The sequence below is a fragment of the Astatotilapia calliptera genome, chromosome 3 (assembly GCF_900246225.1).
Source record: "Astatotilapia calliptera chromosome 3, fAstCal1.2, whole genome shotgun sequence".
In the NCBI taxonomy this organism is placed as follows: domain Eukaryota; kingdom Metazoa; phylum Chordata; class Actinopteri; order Cichliformes; family Cichlidae; genus Astatotilapia; species Astatotilapia calliptera.
This window is the reverse complement of record NC_039304.1, coordinates 1,681,964-1,704,453: the sequence shown is the minus strand read 5'-3', so window position 1 is coordinate 1,704,453 and position 22,490 is coordinate 1,681,964. Positions and strand designations below refer to the sequence as shown.

The following is a 22,490-nucleotide window of genomic DNA, read 5'->3' as shown; positions in this document are numbered from 1 at the left end:
ACACACACACACACACACACACGTAGAAAAACATTTAGTATACACATCCAGAAATGCATACACTATTATATATTGTACATATATTTATTAGTTTCAGGTTGGCCATTCTTGTATTTTGCTCGTTTGTGTTGTTGTGTTTTGCACATCTCTGTTGCTTGTGGGGCTCGCACACAAGAATTTCACTCGCATGTGCTGTGCCAGTGTGCCTGCACATGTGATGTGACAATAAAAGTGATTTGATTTGATTTGAAAACTAAACTAACAGTGGGTCAAAAGCTCTGTTTCATGGTCAGCAGTAGAGATGGCCCTGTCCCAACTTTGAGATGCATCGGTTAATATTTTATTAGCTTAGTTATCCAGCTTAGAGTAATTAACCATTTAACCAAATTGATGATAGTAGCATTCATTGCATCGGTCCTATTAGCACTGCAGTCCTCAAGGAACTGTGTTATTGATGTTGGATATCTTTATCTTTATCTGCAAGGCTTCATCTCAACGGATTCACGTCACTGAGCCAAAGTCTGATGAGTCTGTATGTGGCTGCTTGAACTTGGTTACTTACAAAGGGTTTGTAAACATGCAGATCGAGCTGCTACTGTGTTCAGTGATAAATCCGCTGTGCTAACATGCTTGTTTGTAAACAATATGCCAAGGAAACTCAAAGAACACTTTTTTAAATGAATTAATATTTATTTTGTTTACAATTTACGATGAAATCAGTCAGTTGCACTTGCTTATGTGTAGAAGTGAAGGAAGTGTGTTTTCCCCAAGAAGCCTGCCTTCACAGCTGCAGGCAGTGATACGAGTGAGGAAGGGCAGATGTGTCATCATGTGCAGAGGTTTGTGTGGAGGTGAGGGTGGGGTTTGGTGGGTGGGCAGTTTTTCACTTCCTTGGCCTTATGCCAGTGTGACAGTCGATGTCTCTGTGTCTCTTCTGCGGGAGGTTATTTTGAAGGTCTCCCAGTTTTATTGGAGGAAGTGTTTGCCGGACCGCTCAAGCGTTCTCCCACCCCTCGGTTCCATTCTTCCTTTGTACCCAGCTCCTCTCCCTCAGCTACATTTTCTCAAGCGAGAATGGCTTAAAGGAGTCTCAGTGGGGACTTTCCCTTTTAGTTTAAAAAAGCAACACAAAACCCTCGTGGCTCGTAATGAAGCCTTTATCGTGTCCACCAGAGATAATGCTGTTTAAATAAATGATTACAATAGCAGTAGCAATGGTAGCATGAAGGGGAGACTACAATGATCCTAGCACATGCTTCCACTATGCTGTGCAGATGAGCTCATTTAGAACATCAGCAGAAACATGGCACCTCCATCCCCGGGATGAAACATCCCGCTGTTTCCTGCAACACCCAAGATGATCGTCCAAGACGTCTTATCCACAAAGCAGTTGGAAAACCTGACGAGGGGTGGGGGGTGTTAATGTCCATCTAAGAGATCAGCCCACTGTGGGTGGGCACTCCACCCTTTTCCTGCTGAGGACCATGGCCTCAGATTCAGTTATGGAAGTAAATACAGAAGGTACCAATCCTCCAGCTGCAGGAACATGAAGGCAGTCCAAAAAACCCAAAACTACTTTTGCTTGTTTAGCTTGTAGGAAACGAGGGAACTGATTTTACCAGTGGCGCTGTCTGGGTCTCCAGGCTCTGAGTGCATCACTACAGTTTAGCAGCTGCACTACTTAAGTTTGTTGTTGGAACAGGAAGGTTAGTTTTAAGGATGCAGAACAGCTACTGTAATCTAAACAGGGGCCTCTGCAGCTGTCAGCCATAACGAAACGCACTGCTTTTAAAGCATCACATCAAAAACCGGTCAGATAATCACATTTTTATTAGTGCTATTAATGAGTTTATATTATTTTAAGGTGTAGTACAGAAGGGTGAAGCTGTCGGCCTGTACTAACAGCCAATAGGGGGCAATCAGTCTATTTTAGCTTCCTTTACGGAGGGCTGTCCTGTGACTGCTTTAACCAGGAAACAACATTTTACATATTTTTAGGTAAAGACATCGACTTTGGGGGTAACGATGGTCACAGAATCGTGGAGTAAGTCTGCTTGAACCAAAGGCAGGGCTTTGTATGCATCATTCACATTAACTTAATATAAGCAGTGAATAAAGATGAGATGAATCATTTAACTGTGGATTTCCCACTTCAGGGAGCTGTGCAGCAGTTTTAACATGCTACCACTAGGTGGAGCTAAAAGCTGATATTTTGAACTAATGATCAGAGGCTGCTGTAAGATGCACACAGCAAACATTTTGGGCCTGACACCACAATTTGTGCACAGTGTACACAGCTACTTCAGACGCACATACAAAAACCAGCTCATCCACATGTGTGCGATCTGCACATCATACAGAACATTTATAGTTCATTCAATCCTCAAAATACGAAATCATCCTCATCAGACTGTCACGTGTCCCTGTGGCGACTCCAAGAAAGGCCTCGTCTCACGCTGAGCTTTGATTTAACAGGTGGAACACATCCACACCTCAGAGTACCTGTTAACGGTTCCTCCTGCAGGTTTTGGGTCGGTTGTATGACTCCACGTGTTAGTGGATCTTTGTCTACAAACATCCTAAACCAACTGAACCCATGATCTGTGCTTAGGCAGGCGATCAGAAGCAAAAGCTTAGTGGGCAGGACCTCCTGAGAGGCAGCTCTCCTGTACCAAAGATGAGTGCTCAGCACAGGCGAGCAGCCATTCATGCCCTGCTGTTTAAACAACATTAAACAGGTTTTTAAAGCAGCCGACATGAGTTCATCTGGTATTTAAAGCTGGTAAAATGAGTTCACTTTGTAGAGCCGAGTAACAGGACCACAGTAAGATTAAAAAACAATGTCGATCATTTTGAGAATAAAGTCAAAAATCTTTTTAGAGAAAAACACTGAAATGTGGCGATTACAGTCGTTTTAAGTGCCACGGCTGCACTGTGAGCTGGTGAAATGCTTCAGGATCAGGTTTAGTTGCAATAACTAATCTGCACATTTCCACTTTATTCTCAGAAGGACCTTTATGTTAATGTGCTCCCTACACTCCTATGTAGGAAGGACACTTTCAGCAGGAGACAAGGCCAAAGATTTTTGTAAAGCTCCAGTGGATTCAAAGTTCAGAGTTTGCATAAAGGTGGCTTTAATAAAGACACACTTACAAATAAAGTTTTTTTAAAGCTTTAACTCCAGAACAAACTGGAGAAACTTCTCAACTTTTAGTTTTCAGACGACGGCGCTCTCAACTCAGCACGCTCGCCACGATGTGTCGCTTTGTATCCAGACCTCCTGCTGGATTCTTCTTCATATTTCACACGTCTTTGCAAACTGTGAGGTCGCACACAACAAAACAGAACAACAGAGATGCATCTGTGCGGACGCTGTTTGATCCCAGGGAAATGAATGAATCGGATATCTGATCGGAGACCGAAGCAGAGTAGTGTTACTGGTCAGACTTGTGCCTTATAGAGCTCTTCAAAGTCCTGTTTCACTTTTTTCCACCCAACACACACGCACACACACCTGCAAATTAAATTTAATAAATAAGACGTACAATGTTGTAAGGCAAAGTTGATCATGCACTTGTCACGATAAACAACAACATACATGGCAGCAGAATCACTCCCACCCACCAACCCTTCATATCAAGCTTTCAGATTGTTGCCTGCTGACATCCTGATCTCGTACATCTACCCCCGATTTCTGCAGCAGGGTGAACTCTTTGTTCGGGGGGGTCGAAGCAGCAGGCTGGACCCACTGTGAGGTTTAGACACGCCAACTACAGCTGGAACTGATACAGGACGAGTCAGAGGCTCGGATCCAGCACCCAACTGCTGTTTGCCTCAGGACGTCCCGAGATAGCTCTGCAGCTTCCTTACTGTACTTCTGTCCAAAGAGCAAAGGTCAAAGTCAAACGTAGTGTTTGTAATGTGGAAGTGTCCGGTCTCTTCAATCAGGTTTACAATCTGCAAGACAGAAAGTGAGAGTGGTGGGCACAGGCTGGGTCAAAGTAAAGTCTGCAACTATTAACTATTGTTCTACATTACTACTTCATCATTATTATTTCGTCTAAGGTCTAATATTTATTTTAAACAAGCAGATTTCTTTATGCAGTCATCTGCTGCAGGCACACCATGCTCTCAGCTGGCCAATCAGAAGAGAGCTTCGACCTGCGCTAACGTGTTTCCTCAACTGGTCGATTTAAACCGTGTGAATAAAATCTGAGATCTGAAAATCACTGAATTCAGTTTTTACATCTGACACGGATCCCAAGCTTTGTAGAAGTGGGTTTGTGTCTGATGGACGTATCGGACACTGCTGACATCAGCTCACCTGTTGCAGTATGTGACCTTCTCTTAGTGTCATTAGTCTTTTATGCAGCTCCACCAGCTCATCCAGGTAAACCTGAAAAGCACACAGCAAACACGGCTGTCATGATGTAGCAGTGGCTGATGGTAACAAACCCCAAGACATAAAAACACTTTCCATATTTCAGAATATTTACTAGTCTACTCCACATTACACGCACTGTTTCTAAAAACCAAAGACACTCGTTCTCACCTTATCACACTCCATGCTTTTGTCTTGCTTGCTCTGCTTGGTGGGACTTTTTACTTCCACTATCTGACAGACAGAAGAGCAAAGAGTCACCCAGGGTCACGCACACACCTGGATACTGTGGCTTTCAATCATGCTGCTCTAAGACATAAGCCAGTATATTACTGATACGATTACCTGGTTATTAGTAGACTTTAATAAGGGTGGGGCCTCACTGCACGACAGCGGGGAATGGGAGGAGCTGTCACTTCTGCTGCCATCACTTAAACTAATCCTAAGTATGAAGTCACAAAGAATAAAGACATTAAAACTGTTGTCTCAGCTGTTAGCTAAAAACCGCTAACAATGAAAAATCCCCCATGAGCAGCATGTGAGAGAGTGGGGACGAAGGACGGTCTTTAACATGAAGATGACTCTCGCAGAATCAGTGTCAGGGAAGGGCCTGCTAGATCAGGGGTGTCCAACTCCAGGCCTGCAGGTTTTAGATCTCACCCTGGGTCAACACACCTGAATCACATGATTAGTTCATTACCAGCCTCTGGAGAACTTCAGGACATCATGAGGAGGTCATTTATCCATTTGAATCAGCTGTGTTGGATCAAGGACACATCTAAAACCTGCAGGACACCGGCCATCGAGGCCTGGAATTGCCCACCCCTGGCATAGATGATAGAAAACCGGTCAACTGTTGGAGACGGAGACGATCTGGTTAAGTTATGCTTTTTGGCCAAGGTTGACGGCACGCCTCCACCAACAGGATGGTGGAGAGAGTTGGAAAGAGCTTACATGAAATACTTGAAAAGTTAGTAAAAGGCACGTTGAAAGAACCTTTAGAAACTGTCCCAAGCAATTTTAACCAAGATTTAAATAGCGGCTCTTCATCATTTTACAGGTTTGTTGTTAAAGGCTGGCTCTACTGCACAAACATGTGAGATACAAAGTAGCCCTCATAATAGCAATATCCTGGTTAGAAGGAATTCATTACCAATGTCTGCACACAGCTCTATGAAACTAAACTAGTGTGCGGTTCAGCCATTCGAAAAGCTGCCCTCGGGTTACTAACCTGTGCTGGTGGTGTGTGAGGTGTGCTGCTCGATCCCTGTCTGAATCCACGTCGTCGTTGTCGTCCTCTGAATCGTCGTCGTCGTCCGAGTGCAGATCCTGCATCACTGACTGCAGCGGGCCAAGCACTGAGTGGAACAGTTCAATAAAGCCTCAGTCATTGCAGTTTAAACCTCAGGAATACAAGCAGAAAGCTGCAGATTGTGACGTTGGTACTGTAAAGCTCAGCAAATGTGGACTGGTGATCTGACTTTCAAAGGGAACATGCACACATCTCGAACTCTACATAGCTGACTTACAGCTCTGGTTTTCAATTGTTCTCATTGCTCAGGAAAACAACACGATTCTTTCATGTTCTTCAATCTCAAAATGATTTAGCAGCCTCTCTTACGACGTCTTCAACTTTCTGAACCGACTCAAAGTAAAAGTTTATAAACCAGGGCTGTGCCCGTTTGTTTACAGGCTCAAAGTGATACTTTAAGAAGATTTGTGGTAATAATGTTTCTGATCATTTACACAAAAAGATATTTTCTGCAGCATTTCTAAGTTTGATTAAATGAAGGGCATCCCATGATTGCTTCCAATGAGCTACTGTCACTGATGACACAGCGCCGTTTGCAGCAGCGTGAAAGTGGCACGGCACTGCAACACAGAATAAGTCAAATGTAGTACAGAAACAGGGTTGGTGTTAGTCGTAGTTTGGCCTGGAAACTTTTGTTAAACAGTAACTAAAGTAACTTAACCTTGTGACTCTTTAGGAACCTGCACAATATTTTCACAATAAAGCTGAAGACTCTTCTACCTGGGATGTTGGGTCATGAGTTGAGCTTTTTAACCTGCTGCTTTGGTCTTGCACCATGTACTGTATCAGTAACTTTCATCCACTGTTTGCTCTTCCTGTCACATGACGTCCTTCAGCCACACTTGGTGGAGTCATTTGTTTACATTTGGGTCACATGACACCAGCAGCTAATATCTCCCCACACACAGCCTGACTGTAGCGCACAGTTTTTTCACCTGAAGGGCTGAAACAGGTTCTTGCATATGTTGCAGAGCACTGTGATTGTTGGAGGTTCCTGAAGTTGCTCCACTGCAGACTGACACATGTGGCTCTCACTCCCAGACATGCCCAGGCTTGTCTCTTAATTGTATGCACTAGGGATCATAACCACCTGGTGTTGCTATAGCAATGATATCTCAGTACGACAGTTTTGTATCACGTAAGAATTTGTGTATGATTGCAGACAATATGATATACACAGTTAGTTAATGCTTCCACTTTACAATAATAAAGCTTATGGTTCATATTAGAATATGTAGGAGGGATCACTCTCCTCAGCCTTCCTGGGAAAGTCTGTGCCAGCGGGCTGGAAATGAGAGTTCGTCCACTGCAGGAGCACGATGTAGAGTGGCTACATAAGATGCAGGTTCAGGCATACCAGGCGAATTCAAGGTCTGGCTATACCAGCATGGTATAGTACCAAGACTCATTGGCAAGTCCTGCATGGGGCGTTAGGGACTCGGGTCCACCCACTTCCAACAATGGGCAATAGCTGAGCCCTGGCTGAGGAGAGGCATGGTCCGAGCCGAGGTCCGGCAGCTAGAGGAGGAAAGCACGGAACTGGGTTTACAAGGAATCTGGACATAGTGGGACCTGTCAAAGCAGACGATTAATTGGCTTTAACTTTGGAGCCTTTCCACATCTTAATATTGCTCCGCTTAGTCTACAAGTCCATGACGGAGGAGCCACAGTGCAGGTTATGTGGGGCGATGGCGCACAGGCTGGAAGAATGCAAGACTACTGTTAGCCAGGGAAGACAGAGATGGCGCCATGACCAGGTCCTGAGACTGAGCAGTACTGTGAGAAAGTAGCATCACACAACACCAACATCAGGTGGCTGGAGGACCCAACAGCAGACCAAAGAACCTCCCAGAAAAAGCCAACATAACAAACACAGACATCCAACAATGACTCCACAATGAAGAGCTGGATAGTACTGGACACCTACTGGCTAAAGAGGCAAACAGCCCTCCAAGAACACCTGGCAGCAGCTGCTGGCTAATCAACCACACACAGTGGTGCTGGACAAGGAGCAGAAGGCTGCAGTTGTGATAGGTGTGGCAGTCCCAGCAGAGAGCATGTCAGGAAGGGGAGCATGAGAAAAACTGGAGGAAAACTGGAGCCAACGTAGAAGGTCAAGAACGAAGTGGTCCCAGTAGGAATGAACGCATTAGGAGCTGTAATCCCTAAAGTGGAAGAGCCAGGCACAACATTTCTCACATGACCGGGTCCACTGCCAGAGACCTCGAGGTCGAGGTCACCGAGATTCAAACTCGTCGACGTCGTTAGCTTAAATCCTACGTAGCCTCGTTCTTGAGGTACTGCATGCACAAACCTGGCTCTCCACCCCAACCATCCGACCAGCGGGGTGATGACAATCAGCCTTTTTACAGCCGAGAGGAAAAACACAACATGCAGAGATATGTCAGGTTTTCATGATCCAGCCATTCATCCTTCCTTCGGTGGGTACTTCTTAACTTCAGTTCCAGACTTTCTCTTTGATATTTGGTCACATTGGGGCCCGATGAATGTAAAAACAAAGAATTACCAGATTTGGTTTTTTACCTTTTTTTTGTTTTTAAGAAAAATATCAGCCACATCTGATAAAATTTTGATAGAACAGCAGCAGTATAATGTCCTCGTAAGTGGATATCAGGCCCTTGTAGAGCAAAATTTAGTATTTTGGTCTAAATAACCCAAAATGTGATGTCCACATATGTGGACGCCCGGTCCTAGGAGGTTAACATGAGCATAACATTTTTCAGGCAAACGCCTCCATGTGTAATTAACATAGAGCCACAGTATTGTTACTGTTTTGTAATCAGCCATAGGCACTAGCACCGACTATTTTAAAGTGTTACTGTTACTAGTAAGCTAACATAAACTAACCAACCCAGTGACATCACATGCTGATGTCGGTAAACGTGTTATATAAACTTAAACTTTAAGCACTTACTTCTTAAATCGAGCTGCACAGACAGCGTTACCTTTGAGAGCAGGGCTCAGTGGTGTAAATTAGCCTTCATACATGTAGAGTTTCATGTCCACTTTAATGATAACAGCTAATTATCTCAAATCGTGAGCATGTTAAATTCCCACCAAGCAGGTTAACGATTATGGTAACTGTGTAACACTTCAGTTTTCTTTACATTGGAGTTTTGCTGAGTGCTGTGCATTGTTGTGAATGTCAGCTACATGTGTCGTAGTGAGGAAAGAGGTTGTGTGTCTGCCTGTGTGCAGGGGTGCTGCGTGTCAGCTGGAGGCGGTGAAACAACACTGTTCAATATCGATCCTGCTGCTAAGGAGCGTTTAATCCAAACAGTGTAGCAACCTTATGACAACCATACCACAGTCTCTACAGGGCACACAATAAGTGTTAGGCTACCACTGTGTACTTGGTGTTACGCTTGCATGACAACAGACTGTTGGACGCATCATTTTGCTTTCTTTGATTTCTACCAGTGAGTGTGATAAGTTTACCTAAAGTGATGTTAAAAACACTGTTTAAGCTTCACACTGCCAGACTGAATACTTCCACCTGTGTAACACAACAGTTGGACTCACTATAGTCTCGTCACATCCTGACATCACCCCAGCCCTGTCCTCTGTGCATCGTGGAAAGTGACGATGGGAAAACATTCAGACACTTTGTGCTCACGTTAGTTTTCCTCTCCCAGATTCTCCCAACAAGCAGCTGAAGATCTATTAGGATAATTGTTGTTATCACAGTTAATATTCCAGATTTATCTGATTACATCTCAACACCCCACCACCCACCCCCCTTTGTCCTGTGCTGTTGTTGATTTGTTGAAAAGAAAAGTCATTAACAAGTGAATTAAATTCTTCTACGGTGCTGATGAGCACACGCATGTGTGCGAGGCGGCTGTTTGCTGGTTTGCTGAATGGCACTGAACACATGTGCCTGTACAGTTTAAATCAACCAGGACCATAATGAACCCTGACTCCCACAGACACTCAGGATCCACCTGCCCAGTAAGTCACCCGCTAACTGCAACTATCAGAGCCCTGACCTTCTGCAGAGACGAGTCACACTGAACACAGCAAGTGTCCCTGCTCTCAGATACAAAACCTGCCTTTAAAAGTTCAGAGTAATGAAATCAGCAGTTCTGATTCTAGAATTTGTAGTCTCACACACTTGTACACTTTTGTTGTTTTGGTTCACATCGGTTGATATTCTGCTGCAAACAAATAATGAGAACATTTTATAAACCTTTGAGTGTCCATCAGGATCCTGTAGAAACAGCTTCCATCTCAAACACTAAACATCATTATTTACATTCTGTTTATTTATTTTTTTAAAGTCCCTCTAGCACAGATTTCTTTAGCCGAATGTCTTTCTGTGTCTTCCATACAAACATTAAACATGCAAACACTCAACACAGCAACACTGAAAGCATTTGAGTGTAACTTTCATTCAAATCAAACTTTAGACACAATTACAATAATGGAAAAAAGACAATTTAAATAGTAATACACAACAACCACTGCAGAAATAAATAAAAGAAAACCAAACACAATCCAGACATGAATACACAAATATATTTAAATCTATATATTTATACATTTTAATATGATGTAAAAGAAAACAAATACGAAACCTATCAAACTACCAGTATATAAAAAAACAAGACCAGAATCAGAGAGACTTTATTTATCCCCAAGGGCCAATTAACATACAACAGAGCAGCATGACGTTGAAGATAAGCACAATAAAAGTGAGATAATAAATACACAGAATATACAGTTTTAAAATTATACAGTTTTAAAATTAAAGTGACTGAAGGTGAATAAATAACTGTAAGTGACTAAAAGTGAGTAAAGTGTTGGTAGTATAAGAGTGTAGTTTATGTTTCTGGTGTGGGAAATGTTCTTATCAGCTGGAGTTAAAAAGCAGAGCTGCTTTGGGGACAAAGGTGGCACTCCTCCTCCTCTCAGTCCTGCAGGAAATGCAGCGGAGGCGTCGCCCAGAGGGGAGCCATTGAAATGCAGGGTGAAGAATGTGAGAGGGGTCGTTGATGATTTTGGCAGCGTGTCTAAGGGCCTGTTGATGAAAACCTGCCAGAGTTCTGACAGGCAGGCCAATGATTTTAGAGCACACTGATGCTGCAGTCTGTTCCTGTATGAAGGCTGAGGGAGTGGGACCAGCAGCTGATGGAGAAGGTCATGATGCTTTCCAGGAAGGCGTAGTAAAAAGTCATCATGATGGGTGTGCTGACTCCAAAGGAGTTGAGTTTCCTAAGGAGGTTTAGCCGTTGGTTTTATTTCACATTCACCGATTTTCTCTAAGCTTAAGTTCACACAGCAGAGAAATTTGTGTCTGACTCAGTGACTGCAAGGTGCTGCGCAGGTCCTGTGGCTGCAACCCAAAAGCATCCCTATCAGAATCAGAATCAGAAAGGGTTTTATTGCCAAATGTTGAGCAGGTTTACAACATTAGGAAATTGCTGCGGTGCTTAGTGCAATCATACTGTCATAAATGCTTAAATAGATATAAAAATAAAAATAAGAATAAGAATTAAAAGTGCTAAATAGATAGATATATACATGATATATACATGAGTGCAGGTGGTGATCAGTGCAAACATGGAATGATGCAGTGACACAGCGTAGGGTCATGTGTTAGTGGTGGGAACAGTCATACGGTTATTGTTCATGTGTCCGACAGCAGAGGGGAAGAAACTGTTCTTATGGCGAGAGGTTCTGGTGCGAATGGACCGGAGCCTCCTGCCTGAGGGGAGCAGGTCAAACAGACTGTGTCCAGGGTGAGAAGGGTCAGCTGAGATCCGAGCTGCACGCCCCAGTGTCCTGGAGGTGTACAGGTCCTGCAGAGATGGGAGTCTGCAGCCAATCACCTTCTCAGCAGAGCGCACAACACGCTGCAGTCTCTGTTTGTCCCTGATAGTGGCTCCAGCGTACCACACGGTGATGGAGGAGGTGAGGATGGACTCGATGATTGCAGTGTAGAACTGCATCATCGTCCGTGTTGGCAGGTTGAATTTCTTCAGCTGCCTCAGGAAGTACATCCTCTGCTGGGCTTTCATAATGACGGAGGTGATGGTGGGCTCCCACTTCAGGTCCTGGGTGATGGTGGTACCCAGGAATCGGAATGAGTCCACAGAGGTGATGGGGGTGTCAGTCAGGATGATGGGGGGGAGTCTATCAGATGTCCTGTGCTAATACGCCATGTTTGGTTTTGGCCTTTGGTCTTGTGTTTGTTTAGATGCAACTTTGCAAACCTAAGCTGTACTGCCATATCATTGTTAGAGAGGAGGAGAGCTTTCCAACAAGCAGCACTGCATGGTCTAGGATTCATCTGCTGGGACGGCCACTGCTGCACTGTGTTGAATCCTCCAGAGCAACAAATTAGCAAAACTTCTGTTTTTAAAAAGATGCTCACACTCGCTGATCCATTTATTAGTTACTGTGAAGTCCGACCAGAGCAGGAATCTGAGGACTGGACCCTCACACGTCTGTACTTTGTGCTTCTACCCAGCTTTACATTGATGTGCTAACTTTAGCTACCAAACACAGTGATGTAGAGATGTGACTCTACAGTGAGGTTAGAATATACAAACAGCTGGTGAGAGTCCTGTTTACAGACAGAACCACAGAGAAAAACATAACCTGGTGGAGTTCCTGTGTCGCTCTGTTAGCTCCTCAACACAGAGCAACATGAACGTTACGACGCACCTCGTACTGCTCTGATTTAACTGTGAGCTGAGGCACCAGAGCCAAAAGCTCAGCGATGGCTTGAACCACCTCTGGCTGTGAGTGACAGCTGAGCTCAGGCCAAACAGTTCTCCATGCTGAGATAATATCCACCACCTGAGAAAGAAAGATTTGTTTTAAGACCAGAACTTTGGAAAAGATTCAAAAGTTATGATCCAGAAAAATGATGATTCCTGAATTTAAAGAGACAAATGGAGACAGGCGAGGTACCTCTGCTCGACACAGCTCCTGTAGTCCCTGCAGGACGAGAGCAGCCGGGGTTGCCAGGTCTGGTCTGTTGCACTGTTTTAAAGTGAGTGAAATGGCAGCCACCATGTCCCCTGCATGCTGGTAAGGCCTGGTTAACACACACATCAGCGTGAACAAAGTGGGAAATGTGTTTCTTCTAATTTTGTTACCATTTTTATTTAAGAAAAAAGCATTAAAAGTGCCAGGACACGTGTAAGTAAGTAAATGCCAAACACAGCTTCTTATCATTGCAAACTCTTATGGCTGCAAATGTTTTACAATAAAAGCAAACGTAAGCATTTGTTGTTGTTGTTGTTTTTGTTGTTGTTGTTTTTTTTTTTTGACAGACATGAGTGAGGGATAGGAAAGGGAGAAAGAAAGAGGAAGGAAAGGAAAAACAATGTTACATGTTACAATGTTAAACAATACAAAACAAAAAAAATAAAAATCTCCTGGATCACCTGTTGAGAGAAGAATAGAAAACAAGCAAAAAAAAACAAAAAAAACAAAGCAACATACTAAACACAACACCATCGCATTAATCTAGCTTAGTGTAAACAGCAGTAAATACTAAATATTCAATGTTGTTGTGCAGCACGCAGGACAGATGTGCTTCGAAGTAGCAGCCAAGAAAGGTGTAATTTAAGTCCACGAGCAGTGAACACCTGTGTGCATACCTGTGTGGATCAGCGTGCTTGTATTCCAAAGGTTTCTCCATGTAACGATCTGCTAGGGAGTGTGGGGGGGCCACAGCCCCGTCCTCCAGGGTATGAAGCAGGTATGGAGGAGATCAAAACTCCAGACATCCAGAGGCCCCCAGAACACAAGAGACCATGGAAGACCAACAGAGGGGCAGCCGCGCCACAGAAGCCAGGGGGAGTTGCAGTGACGCGCCCGTGAGCTCCGCCGGCAGCCAGCTGTGCCTGAGTGACCGAGCCCCAGGCCGAGAGGCCGGGGGCACCCCACCTCCGAAGTGGCCCGAGCGAGCCCCAGGTTCCAGGCCCCAATAAGCGGCCGCCAAGGAGTGAGCCAGTGTGTACCTGGACGCCCACCCCCAGACACAAAGAACCACCAACACACCGATACCTGAGGGAGTCCGCCACTGGCAGGGGAAGAAAAACGTAAGCATTTGTGAAAACAACGAAACAGCTCAATGATTTGCTAAATTTGTACTGTAGCATATATCCAGAGGGTTTCCCAGGTTTTCACTAATGCTGCTAAAAAAGCTGCATGTACATGTTAGCAGGCGTAACAGGCCCCGGGAGGATGAACAGTGTGCACCAGCTGGTTAGAACAAAGGAAATAATCAAATAAAATCATCGTTTTATTTCATCAACACACATAAAGGCCATAAAGGCCTGGATGCAGTTTGTGGAGTTTATATGATGAATATAGTTTGGATTAAAGTTAAAACTATAAAGTTATGGCTCACTTGCTTAGAGTTGTATTATATGGGAAGCAGTGCTTACAGACTGACATAGTTGGATTTCTTTTGCTTCAAATGTATGCTTTTATTTTGATAGTCTGGCAGAGACAGGAAGTTAGCTGCCTCTCAGTCTCTCTGTTTGAACTGAACTTTGTAAGACTTTGATCCTTCTGGATTCAGGCACGTGTAGCTGCTCTGGACATTTGTACGGAAATATTTAAAACTGGACTCCTGCTGATTTTTGGAGAAACAGGGACTCAGTGGAGCGTTGAGCTGAGGCTTCATTCACTGCAAAGCTACAAAGTGCATTCATTTATCTTAACAAACAAAGTTGATGTGATGTGACTGAAAAAACAAATATTTCTATGTTTCTGAACTTTCATCAGCTTGCTGAGCAGAAACATCTATGAAGAGTCCAGTCAGTGATTATTACTCATTAGAAGGGAAGATGAAGAATCCTGGTGTTGGAAGCTCACACTGTCTGCACTGTGCATGCAAAGTCCACTGAATGAATGAACCAGTGAATGTAGGAAGTGCCCACTGTTTCTGTAAGTATGGGAGGACCCACCTCTCTCTGCAGATGTCCCTGACACAGGCGGCCCTGGCCAGGATCTGCTCCCACTGGGCGTCCCTCCCCAGCACCACCCTGCTGTCCTGCTGGCTCATTAGACGCTGCAGCTCTGGGTAGACCCGGTCCTTACAGACATGACCAAAGCAGCACACAATCAAAGACAAACAGAAGCTTTGAACACATGAATATGACATTTATAGTAATGCGTTATTATTGCAAACCTGTTTTTTCCACAGAGCGGTCATGAGGCGCAGTCCCACTGCTCTCAGCTTGGGGGAGCCGGCCAGCATGTGCAGACTGTGCAGCACGATCGGGAAGCAAAGCTGGAATATTACAGCACATACGATCAGAGCCAAGTTTACAAGAGAAACACACGGTTACAGCTGAAGAAGGCAGATGTTAGACGATGACTGCTGGTTTGGAGAGTCCAGCTCACTGACAGAGTGCTTTATACTACAGAGCACTGCATCTATCCCACACAGAGGCTGCTGTGGTGGAGTCCAATCCCAGCTCCTACAAACTGGGTACAAGAAACACTGTCTGTGTTCACACAGAGAAAACTGTGTGGAAGACGTGGGAATTTCTCTTTGTTCCTTTGTCAAAGTGCTAAACATCGAGAGGGGAACATTTCAGTTATGTGCACAAACTGATTTACCAACATTTGCCACACACAGTGCCCTGCTAATGGTGCTAATATTTAGCACAGTTTGTTTAATGCAGTGTTTGATTTGTTGCTCTTGATATTGTGCCATTCATTTGTGCACAGAGATGGCATCACAGAGATTTGATGGACATCAGTCTGATCTCTGCTTTTACACTGATAAACCTCAAAAACACATCTTTGTTTATTAGGTTCATTTCAGGACCACAGACAGCGCAGGACGATCAGCTGTGCTTTATGGATCTACATAAACTCAGCTGCATTTGATGTGACAGACATGAGCTGTAGATCACAGATACACACACCCCATCAGCACAGATGTGTTAGTGGTGCTGTTAACACCAGCTGGAGACATTTACAGTTTGTTTTATCCCTCAGGTGTTGTCTAAATACAAGAATGTATGTGTAGGTAAAATACAGTGGGTTGCAAAAGTATTCGGCCCCCTTGAACTTTCCCACATTTTGTCACATTACAGCCACAAACATGAATCAGTTTCATTGGACTTCCAGGTGAAAGACCAACACAAAGTGGTGCACACGTGAGAAGTGGAACGAAAATCATACATGATTCCAAACATTTTTTGCAAATCAATAACTGCAAAGTGGGGTGTGCGTAATTATTCACCCCCCTGAGTCAATACTTTGTAGAACCACCTTTTGCTGCAGTTCCAGCTGCCAGTCTTTTAGGGTCTGTCTCTACCAGCTTTGCACATCTACAGACTGAAATCTTTGCCCATTCTTCTTTGAAACAGCTGCAGCTCAGTCAGATTAGATGGACAGCATTTGTGAACAGCAGTTTTCAGATCTTGCCACAGATTCTCGATTGGATTTAGATCTGGACTTTGACTGGGCCATTCTAACACATGGATATGTTTTGTTTTAAACCACTCCATTGTTGCCCTGGCTTTATGTTCAGGGTTGTTGTCATGCTGGAAGGTGAACCTCCGCCCCAGTCTCAAGTCTTTTGCAGACTCCAAGAGGTTTTCTTCCAAGATTGCCCTGTATTTGGCTCCATCCATCTTCCCATCAACTCTGACCAGCTTCCCTGTCCCTGCTGAAGAGAAGCACCCCCAGAGCATGATGCTGCCACCACCATATCTGACAGTGGGGATGGTGTGTTCAGAGTCATGTGCAGTGTTAGTTTTCCACACAGAGCATTTTGCATTTTGGTCTCATCTGACCAGAGCACCTTCTTCCACATGTTTGCTGTGTCCCCCACATGGCTTGTGGCAAACTGCAAACGGGACTTCTTATGGTTTTCTGTTAACAATGGCTTTCTTCTTGCCACTCTTCCATAAAGGCCAACTTTGTGCAGTTGTGATGGCATGCCACACATGGTAAGCTCCACACCTCACCACCCGTTGATTCACTTTAGTTTAATTTACAGTCACTACTTTAAAATATTCTACTTATTGTTCAATATTGTTTCTTTATTAAATGTATTTATTTTTCCATCACACCTTCCAATGTTTATATGGCGTGCACTAGTGATGCCCCGCTTGAAGCTGATGCTCCGGAGCGTGTGTCGAAAAAAACAACACACTGGTTCAGAAGCACTGTGTCGAGGCTTGCTTCGTTTGGCAAAAGTCACGTGACCAGTGACGTCCGAAGCTTCATTACGCACGTAACTGCTTCGGTACCTGATTCAAACGGATATAAGGAAGTGAATCATCCACTGGATTCGTGGAGTGTGTTGATGGTGACAGATAGCGAAGAGGTGATCATTCCACTGACAGATATGGAGCCAGCGAGGAAGAGAGGACGTTATGGCGTGTGGGAATATTTTGAGTTGATTTTGCTCAATTCATTTTATCTGCCGAAGTGAAAAACCTGAAATGTCCAAAATCATGTTTTCATAATGTAAATATCATTACAGCATATGACTTTAGGAACACTTCCATGTGAATTAAAGCTAATGAAGACTACAAAAATGTATTTGACACTATACGTACATTACATTGCTACAGTTTAGAAAATCATTTTGTTTATTGTTTTTGGGTGATAGTCTGCAGGACCCAGGAATACCTGCATATCTACCAGCTTGCAGTGTGGTTCCTGCACTCCACAGCCTCTTCTATTCCATGCAAGTGGATTTTCTCCAGGGCAGGAGAAACTATTTCTAAGAAAAGAAACCGACTCAGCCAGCACACAGTAACACTAATCCTCTTTTTAAATGTAAATAACAAAAGGGCTACCTTACATTGATCATGTTTTTACTTTGCAAGTTCTTGATTAGGGGTGGGTTTTGATTATCGCTTTTCTGATTACAATCCATACTAAATTGAATAAAGTGATATTGATTCATTAAAATCCCGTGTCGATTTGTAAATTAACGTTATTATGCCTGAAACGCCAGCATCTCAGGTTAAACCTCACAACATGTCGTCAAACACCAAACAGCTAAAACAGTAACTGGGAGCAGGTTTACGGATTCTGCATACAAACGTAAACGCAGAGCGCGGACCCGACGCGTCAGAATCAGATTTTGGTGTGTCGTCGGGTCCGCGCTGTGTTTGCCTCTTTTTTTTTCGCTGGCTTCTGCAGCTGCAGGTTTCATAACTCTCTGTTTACATCTCTAATTAAGTCTCACATGTGTCAGCTTTCTTTTAATAGATACGAAATTATGGATATATACTGTTAAATGATCAGAACTGTAATATTGACAATTTTTGGGTCAATAAAACCTAGTGATGGGCAGATGAAGCTTCATGAAGCACTGAAGCTTTTCATCCAATTGGTTCATCCCAGCGCAAAGCTTCTTAAAGCTTCATTTGCTCTAGTAGGACATCTACTGGACGTAAAAATATTAGTTGGCATGAATTTGAAGAGTGTGGCCTTTTGCACACAGCCTGTAAATGTCAACAACAAAAGGAGTGTGTAAAACATCTATATTGTAGTGATGGCAGTATACTTTGTATATTTATACTGGCAGTATGGAAAATGATAATTTGGAAATGTTTAAAATGGAAATGATCATTTACTGTGAGGTGAGGTGTGGTTGGGGTGTGGACAGTAGTTGTGCTTTTGTAACGTTGAGGTATGGACAGCTACACACTGAGGCGTCAGTCCTGCCCACATTTTATTCTGTAAAAACTAAATTTTCACTGCTTTTATGGCCTTTTTAGTGGGGAGAACATAGCTAGGATTTAATGATTTAACAAATCTTTTGAATCCTTTGTCCTCCACAATGCTAAATGGCTGGGAGTCCTCAATCACCATGCTAACCAGGGGCCCGTTCTTCGTACGTTGCTTACTACATCCAAGATCAAATGACATATCTAAGACCAAATCATCGCGCTAACTGTGAGCTCGCTAATCCGGTTCTCCGAACACACCTGCTGTTGACGATTAGTACAGCTGGATGAAGTAATGTGAGATCACTGGGTGTCGTAAAAGGGGCTATGCATCGATAGTAGAAACATTGATCGGCAACCCTCTGATTGGTCGGCGAAAATGTCGAAGGAGCGCGCTCGGTATTTTTTGGCAGCAGAGCAAGAACTCTTGAGTGAGGGATTTCAGGAGTTTCAGAGTTTAATCAGAACGCAAGGGAACACTGCAAAGGCTGCAAAAGCAAGGAGAGAGGGCTGGCAGAAAGTTGCTGACAAATTAAACTCGTAAGTAATTTAATAATAACAATAATAATGGAGTGGATTGATATAGCGCTTTTCAAGGCACCCAAAGCGCTTTACAATGCCACTATTCATTCACTCTCACATTCACACACTGGTGGAGGCGAGCTACAGTTGTAGCCACAGCTGCCCTGGGGCAGACTTACAGAAGCCAGGCTGCCATATCGCGCCATCGGCCCCTCTGGCCAACACCAGTAGGCAGTAGGGTAGATGTATTATATTACACTATATTATCCAATATTATATTACATTATATTATATTATGTTATATTATATCCTCTTTCACATTAGAGCCACAACAGGACCCACTAGAACATGGGCACAAGTAAAAGTGAAATATAAGAATATTCTACAGAATGGTAATATTTATCACTTATATTGCTTTTAGTCTCTTGAAAAGAGACCCTGAAATAATCTGTTTGTTTGTTCATAACAGCAACCAAGAAAAGGGCAGAGCACAAAAAAGACAGGTGGTGGTCCTGCACCCCCTCGTCAACAAGTTGGTTAAGTGAATAATACCCTCACGGGAATATCGATATCTCTCAATGAGCACACTGTCGCGCTGAGCTAAAGGATCCTGTCTGTCCCGCAATATGCGCTGGATTCTGAGGACTCTCCTTATCAATCTTGCACCTTCCACAATGGGTGGCTCGCGTAAACGGACAGGACATGGCTGCGACAGACTTCCCAAATCCACCTTCGCTTTTATAGCCGTGGTCTCTCATCTTGATTACACGAAGTAATTTACAATTACTACTCTGAAATATGAATTACATCTGTAATAATCACATACATGTAATAGAATGTTAATAGTACATTTCCCTTTTTTTAGGAAATGACCTGTATGTATCTGTGTGAGATCAATAAAAGGATCAAGTGCTGCATTATCTTTAGTTACATTGATGTTATTTATTTATGGTGAAACAGTGGTGGAATATCGCTGTTGCTTTCGTATAAATGAAGCGGACATACCTGCGTGGCCGCGATCTAATCCTGTTTACATAAAGTAAACCTGCTCCCGAGCAGGTTTACGCTTACGGCTCTGTTGCTATGACAGCAAGTCCCGGATGAGCTTCGGGGAACCGAACGATCCAAGATCACGCGAAATCGTCAACAATCAAATCCAGCTAACTTACTTAGCGAGGTACGAAGAACGGGCCCCTGGTCTTCATCTATTTGAGATTGTTCTCCTGAGGAAAGACAATAAAGACAAAGCACAAATATAAATATCACACACGTAACTTATTACAGCTGTATAATATTGTTATATCATTTAGTAACATTACTGCATGCTATATTATCATGACATTTGATGGCTCACCTGGTCTTGCTCCACAATCGGTGTTCCCCTTATTCTCATGCAAAGCTCTGTAGTGCCTAAGCATGGATGAGGTGTTGTTGTTATATCCCAGCTCCCTGGCACATAGCAAACACTTCACCTTGTGCAAAAGTACAGACATCCTCCTGGATGAAGAAAAGCTCCTCAGACTACATGACCTGGATGACCCCACAGATAAAAGCTCACATGTGTGTATGATGGACTAAAACACACTGTGAGCGCTCAGATGAAGTAGAAAGGTGCTGCTGATGTTCCAGCCCCGTCTCCAGACGCTCACAGTCAGTACAGGTTCTTCTTAGTCGTACCTTATGAGTGCCGAGGTTTGGCAGGCTTGTGAGAACAGCGTGAGCCAGGATTCTTTTCTTTGGTCAGTTTGAACAAAAGAAGCAGCACGAGGGGCGGGACCTGCAGAGGGAAACACTCACATCAGCAAACACACCAACCAAACATTAAATGCACTTTGTCAGACCGTACAGAGGCTGCATCACTGACCTGTACGTGCACACAAACTGACAGCTTCACAGGATGTTCAGCATAAACAGATAGAGCAGGATTGAGTCTGCCCTTGTGATACTAAATGTGTGGTGCCCATCTTGTACTCTGCAGTCAGTTAAAGCTTCAAAGATCACACATGAAGTCCTGACACTTTAGTATGAGACAGGTTACAAATAAGGAAACAGTGAGACAGCATCACGGTCCTTAGACACACCACGCTGCTGTGCAGTGTCACAGCTTAATTACCACCACACACCTAATGGCACTCCGAGCCTTAACTGTTGCAGAGCGACCGCTTCACCTGCACGGCCCGAGAGCGAGAGGGAGGGGCAAAGAAAATAAAGCTGAGCGATGACACGTTTAATGCTGTCGAGCCAAAAACATCACTTTGAATCAAAATCACTGCAGTAAATCATCATTTAGGTTTCATAGTGGTTAGCTTCTGGCTTTTCCTGTAACAAAGACCTGCTGCTGCACGTTTAACATGACAAGTACGAGCGAGCAGAGATCTCCAGAGGACTCAAATATGCCAACAACCTTCAACCAGTGCATCCAAACACCAGTGTGTGCAGCACTCTGGGAGCAATTAGAGCAGAAGGTGAATCCTCTGGGGCCCGGTGCACGCTTGAGTAATGAGGGGTAAACTTCACACTTCATCTGCAGCTAGTGACTCCAACACAAGTCCAGAGGGAGGTCTGTCCCCTTAGAGCACTCCCTAACCTCTCCCTTTATACGGCAGCAGATCAGCAGCAATCACACAGCAGTGACAGCTTTTATCTTCCTGCTGATCTGAACCATTTCAAAGTCATGTGTTGGTGCCAAAACACCAGGTTATCAACATGTGTTTCCTGCTCTTAAAAAGACAAACACAAGCTAGCTCCCTTACATACAACATATCTGCATGTCAGAGGGAACAACATGCATTACTTTATATTCAGTCCACAGATTTAAGAGAACAGTTGTGTGGGTTATCTACCTGGCAGGGGTCGGCAGCAGCGACAGCCTGGCTTGCTTTCAAAGCCAGCTGGCAGATGTTTTCCTGACCCATGATGATGAGATAAGTCACAATCAGGACAAGAGAGGAGGACAGGCGCTGGCTGGACGACAGGGCGGAGCTGACCGCCAACAGCCAATCGGTCGCTGCTGCTGGATTGTTGGCCACTTTGCGCAGTACCGACAAATAGGGATGGGTATTGATAAGATTTTCACGATTCCGGTTCCATTTTCGATTCTTTATCGATTCTGTTTAAAAAAGGAGAACACTAAGGTCGATTAGCTCAGAACTTTGTTTTATATCTTCTCTTTGAACAAGGTAGAAATTTAGGAGTAACATGGCCTTACAAACCCAACAGTGAGATCTTAAGAGATCCAGCCTACGGCTCTTCAATGGGTGTCACAGGGTCCCCAGGAAAGAAATATGTAAATGTAAAATAATAAAATAAATATTCTCCTGTAGCAATAACAAAGTGTAACATAAATTATTCTGTAGCAATTACACAAGAATATCCAGTAATGTCCCTACAATTAAACACATTCACTTACCGAAAATCGGTGCAAGCCTTTGACCACAAACTGAGTCACTGCTCGGTGACGTTCGTCTATCCTGGCCTGAAAGGAGACGCTACCGGCAGACTGCAGCGAGAACTGCCAGCATCTGAGCCAGACTCTGTCTCTCTCATCATGGTCACTAAATGCACAGTGATGGCAGGTTTGTAATAA

At 43.9% G+C, this 22,490-nt stretch overlaps 2 protein-coding genes across 2 annotated transcripts; both read right to left on the bottom strand.

Moving 5' to 3' along the window:
* Nucleotides 1-3,511: 3,511 nt before the first annotated feature.
* Nucleotides 3,512-6,745, bottom strand: LOC113016312 (protein AF-9-like). The gene is made up of 6 exons (XM_026159057.1): nucleotides 6,629-6,745; nucleotides 5,613-5,739; nucleotides 4,727-4,823; nucleotides 4,553-4,615; nucleotides 4,325-4,396; nucleotides 3,512-3,957 (listed from the first exon to the last, which is right to left on the bottom strand). Exons 2-6 carry the CDS (start codon nucleotides 5,714-5,716, stop codon nucleotides 3,835-3,837), a joined length of 459 nt encoding a protein of 152 aa, XP_026014842.1. The 5' UTR covers nucleotides 5,717-5,739; nucleotides 6,629-6,745; the 3' UTR covers nucleotides 3,512-3,834.
* Nucleotides 6,746-12,290: 5,545 nt separating this feature from the next.
* Nucleotides 12,291-21,946, bottom strand: LOC113016304 (focadhesin-like). The gene is made up of 6 exons (XM_026159047.1): nucleotides 21,748-21,946; nucleotides 20,582-20,681; nucleotides 14,869-14,970; nucleotides 14,645-14,772; nucleotides 12,633-12,759; nucleotides 12,291-12,518 (listed from the first exon to the last, which is right to left on the bottom strand). The coding sequence occupies exons 3-6, from the start codon at nucleotides 14,935-14,937 to the stop codon at nucleotides 12,351-12,353; spliced, it is 492 nt and encodes a 163-aa protein (XP_026014832.1). The 5' UTR covers nucleotides 14,938-14,970; nucleotides 20,582-20,681; nucleotides 21,748-21,946; the 3' UTR covers nucleotides 12,291-12,350.
* Between the last annotated feature and the right edge of the window lie 544 nt (nucleotides 21,947-22,490).

What these genes read in the sequence shown, in the direction of transcription:
- LOC113016312 (XM_026159057.1), bottom strand. Translation starts at nt 5,716, where the DNA reads ATGCAGGATCTGCACTCGGACGACGACGACGATTCAGAGGACGACAAC. An exon ending in TAAAGTCTACTAATAACCAG is followed by an intron (nt 4,616 to 4,726) that starts GTAATCGTATCA and finishes TCTGTCTGTCAG; the next exon opens with ATAGTGGAAGTAAAAAGTCC. An exon ending in AAGGTCACATACTGCAACAG is followed by an intron (nt 3,958 to 4,324) that starts GTGAGCTGATGT and finishes TCTGTCTTGCAG; the next exon opens with ATTGTAAACCTGATTGAAGA.
- LOC113016304 (XM_026159047.1), bottom strand. Translation starts at nt 14,937, where the DNA reads ATGCTGGCCGGCTCCCCCAAGCTGAGAGCAGTGGGACTGCGCCTCATG. An exon ending in CCGCTCTGTGGAAAAAACAG is followed by an intron (nt 14,773 to 14,868) that starts GTTTGCAATAAT and finishes CATGTCTGTAAG; the next exon opens with GACCGGGTCTACCCAGAGCT. An exon ending in AGGGACATCTGCAGAGAGAG is followed by an intron (nt 12,760 to 14,644) that starts GTGGGTCCTCCC and finishes TGTGTTAACCAG; the next exon opens with GCCTTACCAGCATGCAGGGG.